Below are 9,795 nucleotides of genomic sequence, written 5' to 3' on the forward strand. Positions count from 1 at the left end.
GAGTGGGGCACCCCTCAGAGACATGTGGGGGGATGTGGGAGGGTGTATGTGGAGTTTGTGTGGGGGAGAGTGTCAGTGGGTGCGGTATTTGTGGGGTGTGTGATTGTGTGAGGGAGGGGGAGGTTGTGGGGTTTGTAGAGGAGGGTTTGTGGGTATGATGGGGTGTGTAAAGAAACCCCTGTGTGCACCCCCCTGAGCTGGTCAGCACCCGCCCCTGGCCCCCCAACAGTTTGGAGCTTGCGCACCCTGAAGCGTTTCCCTGCCACTGCCAATAATGTGCAGCCCCAGCCCACTCTGCACCTACTCCAGATTCACCCCTGCCAGAGCAGATCAGTGGGAACCTGTGCACAGCCTCAATTCAGCCTGCCCTGCATCTGCTCTGCACTGCCTGCTTGTTGCGCATCCTGCCACCCCCTGATCACATAGCGGTGGCATGGGGCAGAAGCCGTTGCTCAGCATGGAGGAAAAAGCGACCCCTCCCCCTTGCCACCACTGGGCCATTCCTGCTGCAGCCACCCAGAACCCATGCCACGCCAGGCTGCTGTGTCAGGCTGCCGTGTCAGGCTGCCCAGCAGAGCAGCAGTGGCAGCACAGAGCAGATGCAGGGCAGCCCAGCACAGTGCAGGCTCTAGGTGGCTGCAGCAGGAATGGCCTGGTGGTGGTGAGGGGTAGGGGGCTGCTTTTTCCCCCATGATGAGTAACAGCTTCTGTCCTGGGCTGCTGCTGCTGAGCCTAGGCAGGCCAGTCTGGAGCAGGAGTGCGGCATGCAGGGTTAGGGCTATGAAGCGCAGGTCCCCGCTGTACCGTGGGACTGGAGCCCGTGGCGGCGGGAGCTGGAAGGAGCCACCACCACCTGGGCTGCCTAGAAAGGTAGTCGAGCTGTGGAGCTGCCCCAATCCTACTGCGTGCCCACAGGGTAGCTGGATGTGCCACAGCTAGATTGTGCCTGGGCCAGGTGGGACTAAGGGACCCGCTGTGAGCCGGACATAGACCCATCACAGGTCGGATATGGCCCATGGGCTGTATTTTACCCACACCTGAAGTAGACTACCATGCATATTAGCTTTGTTAGCACCTTTTTAAACCTACGTTGAAGGTTACCCTAGAGATCAACTGCAGTGGTGCAAGGTGACCAACAACCTCACTCTCTAGGATATGCGAAGTTTGCAAAAAGCATCCCCCAACATGTCTAGTGTTACCCAAAAAAAGGGGATATGGCCACAGTGGCTGAAGATGAGAGCAGGGGGTAAGGGAAAGCCAGAGGGGCTTTTTCCAGAGCACACAAAACATACTATCCCTTAAAAGATCCCCTAAGTGCTGCTCACCCCTCTCAAAGGGTGAATAGCCATGTGATTTGTACTACCTGTGGCAGTGGGGAGGATGAGAGGCTAGAACAGTGAGGCATGGGAACAGACTGCCCAGGGAAACATTGGGGTCTCCATCACTGGAGGTGCTCAAGAAAAGGTTGGACAGCCATTGGTCAGGGAGGATCTAAATGTAGCTATGTCCGTCTTCTACTATGGATATTTCCCATGCTTCTTGGCTTTTGCTGACTGCGACATGGGGCTCAGAGGGAATTTCCCACTTCCCCTCTCTTTGCCCTGCTATGTGTCTGGGGTTTTCTTTAAGCCATCCTCAGAGACATCGGATGTTGACTGAAGCCAAAGTTGGGGATTTTGACTGGGATGTGCCAATGCTTCTGCTGGGACTTAAACCCAAACGGTTCCTACCTAGAGGGTCTTGCCCTTCCACTCAGGGTCTGACCAATTACCACATGTGGGTCAGGAAGGAAGTTTACCCCGTGGTCAGATTGGTTATGGATGTCGGGGTTTTTGCCTTCCTCTGTAGCAGCAGGCGTGGCCCTCTTCCTGGGAATCCCTGGAGTGTATATTAACAACCTCTACACTATCATCAAGGTGGCTGCTGTGGTCCCCTGCTTTGCCTGTGACAGGCTAGGGTGTTATATCTTGTGCTGTACCAGGGTGACCATGTAGTTTTGCTAAGAAGTTAGACAATGTATTTGTATGGGATGGTTTGGATAAGCATGATCCTGCCTCAGGCAAGGGATTTCACTAGATGTGCTATGGAGCTCCCCTCCAGCCCTACTTCTCTAAGATGCCACTCAGAGCAGTGTACCGCCAGTTTAAAATGTCAGCTTTGGCAGATCTGTCCAAACACACAGGGACAAATTAATCTTTAACATAAGAACTCCTAGGGTAACAACTCCACAGAAGTCAATGTAGGTACTCCAGGGATGAACAGGATTCATTATGCATTACATTTTCTCCCATCCCTACTGAGAACAACAGGTAATTTCCAGTTTTCAGACTTTGTAGAGGCAAGGAGTTTCTCCTAGGGTACTGTATTAATAGGCCCAGTACAAAGCCAATGCTATCCACATTAGCAGACCTAAATTCTCTATCATTTTTTTTCCACAAAAGAATTCAGACATTCATGTTAAAGATAAACAGGAAATGGAGGAACACACAAGAGGAAACTGACCCTTCAAGATCTCAAGGCTAAGCATCCCATTGAGAACGCTGTACCTTAGAGGTTTCTGTAAACATTTGGTTCAGGAGTTCAATTTTAAGCCCAGCAGCTTCAGTAAAAAAACTCTATACACCCTATTCAGGGAATCCAATTAATCAAACAAAAAAACAAAACATGTCCATTGGAATAAGGAGTGAAAAGTAGGACCAACACTTAAATGTGACAGCTGAGAACATACAATGAATGGACTCACAAGAAAGGATAGAAAGCTAAAAGGCTTTATATACCTATAGCAGCATAACAGTCACACACACACACACACACACACACACACACACATATACATGCAACTGTGTGTGTCATATATATATATATATATATATATATAAACAAATTATATTAAAGAGTGAGTTTTGCCTTTGGATCTGACTTGTCTTTGAGTGACAAATAGCAGCATAAGTTACACATCATATATAAAGTTTCACACACACACACACACACATATATGTTACATATTTTATATGTATATAAATATATACGCATAGTATATATGTGTAACTTATGCTGCTATTTGTCACTCAAAGACAAGTCAAAACTCACTCTTTAATATCATTTGTTCACAGACTGGTGTCACAGACATGCAAGATGAGAGAGCGAGATTCCTATCTTTAAGAGCTATTTTTAAAAGTTCATTAGTGCAAGAATTGAATGTACTGAAGCCAAGTACATTTTGGACATTTGTGTCACAGATTGTGTCCATTGTAAGTGCTCTCAGAGCTAAGACCAAAAGGTGACAAAACAGCAGTCTGTTTTCCAACAAGCTGGCCAAACTGATTCATGCAATCTTTCAGAACTTCAGCTTGCTTTATTTGAGATATGGCTTCTGTAGCCCAAGTTTTGGCTCTTATCTGCCTCCATACATCACTGCAAGACAGTGGGACCTTTTTTGGTTTGTTCGTAAATCTCAAAAGTCCATGTGGTGAAACTACACTGGGTTGGTTAGACTGGCTATCAGAAAGACCTACGGACTGGGCTTGAGAGATGCCACGTAGCAGGCAATGCAGGGCTACGCTTAAGGTATTTTGCAGGATGTGCCATTCCTTGTTTCATACACTTCTATAGGAGAAGAAAATGCTACAGTTCCTGAGGGACAAGAGATACCTACAAGGGCAAAAGGAGCTGAACAGTAACTGTTCATGAACACAGGGACCACAACTGTTCCTGGCCCTTGCAGGGTTAGGAGGTGAAGGGAGCAGGTTGCTTGCACCTTTCTCCTCTTCTGCACTTTTCCTGTTACCATCTAGCAAGTCAGCCTGGCTTCTTTTCAAAAAATCATAGAACCACAGAAAGTTAGGGTTGGAAAGGACCTCAGGAGGTCATCTAGTCCAACCCCCTGCTCAAAGCAGGACCAGCCCCAACTAGATCATTCCAGCCAGAGCTTTGTCAAGCCAGGCTTAAAAACCTCCAAGGGTAGAGATTCCACCACTTCTCTAGGTAACCTGTTCCAGTGCTTCAAAGTTTTTCCTAATATCCAAATTAAACCTTCCTTGCTGCAACTTGAGATCATTGTTCTTTGTTTTGTTATCTGTCACCACTGAGAACAATCTAGCTCCATCCTCTTTCAACCCCTGCCCCCCCACCTCTTTCAAGTAGCTGATGCTACTACCAAATCCCCCCTCAGTCTTCTGTTCTTCAGACTAAACAAGCCCAGTTCCCTCAGCCTCGCCTCAGAAGTCATGTGCCTCAGCCCCTTCACCATTTTTGCTGTCCTCCACTAGACTCTCTCTAACTTGTCCACATCCTTTCCATAGTTGCGGGGGGGGTGGGGGAGGAGCAAAACTGGACACAGTACTCCAGATGTGGCCTCACCAGTGCAGAATAAAAGGAGAATAATTACTTCCCTTGATCTGCTGCCAATGATCCTACCAATGCAGCCCAGTACACCATTAGCCTTCTTTGCAACAAGGCCACACTGCTGGCTCATATACGTCTTTTTGTCCACTGTAACCCCCAGGTCCTTTTCTGCAGAGCTACTGCTCAGCTAGTCAGTCCCCAGGCTGTAGTAGTGCATGGGATTCTTCCATCCTAAGTCAAGGACTTTGCTCTTGTTCTTAGTGAACCTCATGAGATTTCTTCTGGCCCAATCCTCCAATATATCTAGGTTTTGCAGCTCTTGGTTCTTCCTAAATAAATTCCCTCTTTCTTTCCCCTAAGCTTCACTAAAAAAACCCCCAGATATATCAATGAACCCCATCCCAAGGATGTGGACAAGTTAGAGAGAGTCTAGTGGAGGACAGCAACCCCAGATATAGCTTCCAGATATATCAATGAAATGTCTCAAGACAATAAGATGGCCACACTGGTACCTCAACAAGACTAGCTGCAAGTTGGTTAAAGGTCTTTATTCCATCGCAAGTAATTCCTAGTGCTCCCTGATGACCATGTAGGCTGCAAACACTTGAAGGTGGGTTCACGGCAGCTGGGAAGCTGTGATTCATAACAAGTAAATCAAGAACATTCTATGACAACTTGTAGTAATTACTCAAATGTGTTTGAATGAAATTCTGACTACTGATTGCAACCTTTGATAGGTAGTTACTGCACGAAAAGAGATGCTTGCTTGCAAGGGCAGATACAGGAGAAGGTGCAACAGCATGGTCACACCACCCATCTTGGCTATGTCATACATGAGCTCTCAGGGTCTGCTTAGAGCACTTACTTTCAGTTCTAGAGCATAGAGGGCGAGTGCTGATGCTGCTCCTTGTCCCCTCCCCCTGCATTTAGCAGGGAGGAGGATGGAAGAGAAGGGTGAACAGCAGCAGTGTTCACCCCTGGGCTCCAGAGCCATGAGAAAGCAGAGCTCTGGCCAAACCCATCCCATCAACTGGTGAGGTCAGAGCTCACCTCTCATGCAGAGCTCCAACAGGAGCCTGCTCTGACTGAGCTGGGAGTTCAGAGCTCACTGTGTACGCACAACACAACCAAAGTTGGGTTGGGGGGCCACACTACCCTTGCCCTGTTCCTGCAGCTACTACCGCTTATTTGTTCCCATCTTTATTCTCATGATCTGTGCTTAACAAGTTCAAGAGTCTCAGTCCTCAAATGGCAGTATAAATCTGCTTTGGTCTTTTTCTGTTGTTTTAATCATGCATATAATATATACAATTCAATTTTTAAAAACTGCAAAAAAGGTGAACAATAGAGTTCCCCCCCTCCTGTGCCCATGATATGGACTTATCAATTTTATATGAAGTTGACACACAAAAAAAATCAGTAAATAGTGACCTAAAAATATCTGGCAATGACCTTCAAAGTAAAAACAGCATGAAACAGCTTTTGCCTGGAGACTCTCAGAATCTCACTAGTGGCTCAACTTTTACAGAATTCTGCAGACTTTTAATGTCAGATTCTAGGTATTTAAGCTTGGGGTCCTTATGCCTCTGATCCTTTCCATGTTACCCAGAAACTACAATATTCATTTAAAAAAAGAGTTCTACTCACTGAGTGTCCTGATAATGTCGCTTGGAGTGCTGGGTAAGCTGGATCCAAAGGAATTTGTGGCTCTCACTGCAAATTGATACTTGGTATTTGGAAGAAGTCCCTTTAGAACCATGGATTCCATCTGGATCTGCTCTTTTATTACTGTCCAATTGCTGTCAAGGTCAGACCTTTAGGATTAAAAAACCCAAGATAATAAATAAAGTTAATGATACAAATTAATCACCTTGAAACTTTCAAGGGAAATATAGATCATGATTACAAACCTGAAAATTCAAAACTGAAATCCTCTATTATATTCTTAGGTTATTCATGAGGCCAGATTGGGCAGATCTTACTTAACTGAGAGCCATTGAATGACAAGAGTAACACTGCTGAACATGGGGAAGGGTGCCAGGATTGGAAATGTAAGTGTAGATTAATAGATTAATTTTGTTCATAATTATAATTTAGGGGCCAGCTTGTCAGCTCATGTAAGCTAAGCATTTTTTCTTATACTTTTTTTAGTAGATTTGGTGATCACCGTTTATAAGCAGGGGTGTCTTCATAGGATAACCAAATTCAATCAAAGTGCAAGTGACACTTTGCTATGCGAGGGAAATTCTGATTTTATTCAATACAATGTTGTGCACCAAAGTCAACAAAATTATTTCAGATTTACATTAGTATAACCCAGATCAGAATCTAACATGATAATGGTTGAACTACCAAATGATTAAGTATCCGTTTACACAACCACATTTGAAAACTCAGAGCCAAATTCTCCTCTTCTTTACAGCAGCACGACTCTCGAATCTGAGAGGAAAACCAGCCTTATGTATGGAGCTAGTAACACAATTCCCACCCCTGTTTGTAGCAGATACATGGTTAAAACTTGACTTAAACTGGATGCAGAACACCAATTATTGCTTGCCTTGATTGAACTAGCAGTCCAGTTGTGATCATTCACATGAGAACTTAGTCCCCACAATGCTCAAGGGAAACGAGATAAATTTCCTTTTACATGCAGTGGGATTTTTGACTCATGTATTGTGTCTGCCTGTACAGTACCTCACTTTAGGAGACCTATTTTGTTACACTAAAATAAAAAAGTAAATGAAAGTAAACAAATGTAAACATCAGAAATGTACATGAGGCCAGCTTACCAAAAATATCCAAAATGAAGTCTCAGAAAATAAAATGGAAGCAGAAATGACCTTTAAGGTAAAAATATTCTGGTGTCCTTTTCTAAGATGTCCTTGTGATATTTATTGCAGGAAATAACCTCCAAGTATTCCCTTGCTTGACTATAGTTTACATAGGACTGGCTAGAAATATTTCCAAATATCTTCTAATAAAAATTATACCACAAGGCAGGTGGTTTGTATTTCTTATTTATTTGTAGCTGGTGAAAACAGCCACAGTTTACACATGTTTTCTTTTATCAGACAATACAAGATGTATTGATTCACCCAGGGTTTATTTCCTTGTGCCAGCAGGGTAGATGCACTGATAAAACAGCAGTTCACACTTACTGCTTGACTTCTGATTAGGGAACACCCCAAGAACTAGCAATGTAAATATTTGTCTCCCTAGTTGCAGAAGGCAGAAATCAACTTAAATAAATAAATAAATCACATACATGTGAAAGATGTGATGACTCAGGCAAAACAGTTTCCTTTGCCACTCTATCATGTTAGAAAGAGGGAATTTATTTGGCTTTGCCCCACACTCTTCTTCCTTCAGCAAGAAGACGGAGAAGCCTTCTAAACAACATTTTTCCACTTGACTTTCCAGGAGGCCTGGGCCAAAATGAAAACACACTATTTTTTTCGAAGTTAAAGGCTGTGCTTACCTTTGCTGTTAAACAAGGAGCTACAAGAATTCTCCACTCCCCTGTGCTTATTATAACATAACTAATTCCTGCCCCTTAAAAATGACCTTGGGGATGCTGTGCAATGGATACCACAACATATGCACCGAGAATGAGAATACACACATCTGACTGAGGAACCCTGTGGAGTCATTGCTTGCTGAGACCAAATTGAGGAGATATGCTCAGTCTCCAAAAATCCTAGGACAGGCTGCTGACTTTTCCTAATTCCCTTTTGCAAGGCTCCCTTCCAGAGCAATGAACAACAAAGGAAGTGTGCTCAAAAATCACTAAATATTTATGTAAAAAATATAGTAATTTATCATTTGACCTCCTTTCCAGACTGTCCTACATATTAGCAAATCAGTTCAGCAGGACAAAAAGGCAAACAGATGGACACAAACTTTTACCATAAATTGAGATATTAATAGATCCAGAGTGAATCAATTTCACTATTTTTTCATTCTTTGCAGTTCTTGTCCTAATTAGCCCCCTTGCCTAAAAGTTCAATTTATGTCAACTTTTACACAATAGGACTCACTGAGTAATCATGACTTTTGAGACAAACATGTCACAGAAGCATATTATCTTCCCCCTGAAACACTGGAATGAACCCTTCTTTGTGACACCACTGTGTTTGAGTTTGTCCTTAGTCAGGCAGCTCACCACAATATACCTTAGGAGGAGGAGAAAGGCAGAGGACTTCCATGGCTCTTTTGATTTTAAGTTACAGCTGTGCCTGTCCAGTGAACTGAAAGGAGACGGCGCATGCAACAGAAGACAGAATTTTGCCAGAGAACGAAGAGAGCCAGATCTTTTAAAAAATAAACTATGTTGGCCAAATCAGCAGGACTGGATTGGTACAACTAAGAGAAGAATTTTGCCCGGTGCGTGCTCAGAATTTCGGGGTTCCTGTGTTACAGTAAATTTTAAAGTTTGACTGAACTTAGAAAAAAGAAAGTTTTCTGTTAGGGGAAAATTCCTATTTCATAAGCAGTGGAACTTTCTTTTAAAATGAGCAGGGAACAAATTACCAGAATTAAACATCTGCTAATAATCCAAATATTATAAATTTTTGGTTGTTCCTCTATGCTAAGTTTTACTCAGTCCAAGTAACAAAGATCAGATCTGCAAAGTCTGACCTGTAATGTTCCCATGTATAATACATCCAATAAAAATACAGTAATTTTTATTTGTCTTGGAAAAAACACTCTGCATGTGAAACAATTCTCCATGGGATATTAATCTTACTATAATCATTATTTATCTCTGTGATATTGCCTAAGGACCCCAACCAGGGCCCCATAATGCCTTAACAGCATTATCCAAAACCACTTGCTCTCTGGGTGACAAGTTTTCTCCAAGACACTACAGACCTTCTTCGGAAACTTAAAAACATAAACCACCTTCCCAGCAACACCCGTCTAGCCACCATGGACATTACCAGCCTATGTACCAATATCCCACGCCAGGATGGCATCCAAGCCTGCCTTACATATCTACAAGAGCAAGATTACAACTCAGAATACAGACCCAAAGATATTACTGACCTTATATACTTCATCCTCACACACAATTTCACTTTTAATAACCAACACTTCCTCCAGACCATGGGCACAGCTATGGGCACCAAAATGGCCCCACAATATGCCAACCTTTTTATAAGCCACCTGGAAGAAGACTTCCTCAAGGACTGCACCATCAAACCCTTACTATACTTAAGATGCATCGATGACATCATCATTTGGACTGAAAACCTGCACTCTCTGATTGAGTTCCATCAGAAATTCAACAATTATCATCCCTCCATCTGACTATCTCTTGAATACTCTAGCACCAACATCTTTTTAGACACAATGCTCAGTATCCAGAATGGTAAAATACAGACTACGTTATACAAGAAACCCACAAACCAGTATACGTATCTGCACAGAACCAACAATCACCTTAAATAC

At 43.4% G+C, this 9,795-nt stretch overlaps 1 protein-coding gene across 1 annotated transcript in view; it reads right to left on the reverse strand.

Annotated features, from left to right (window-relative positions):
• The window catches only part of EGFLAM (EGF like, fibronectin type III and laminin G domains), a 107,115-nt gene that overhangs the window by 72,678 nt on the left and 24,642 nt on the right, over positions 1 to 9,795 (reverse strand). Inside the window, exon 7 of the mRNA XM_019518271.1 lies at positions 5,992 to 6,158. Coding sequence (XP_019373816.1) covers positions 5,992 to 6,158 — 167 coding nt within the window. The remainder of the gene's footprint in view (positions 1 to 5,991; positions 6,159 to 9,795) is intronic.

The sequence above is a fragment of the Gavialis gangeticus genome, unplaced genomic scaffold, assembly GCF_001723915.1.
Source record: "Gavialis gangeticus isolate Ggan-Ray unplaced genomic scaffold, GavGan_comp1, whole genome shotgun sequence".
In the NCBI taxonomy this organism is placed as follows: Eukaryota; Metazoa; Chordata; order Crocodylia; family Gavialidae; genus Gavialis; species Gavialis gangeticus.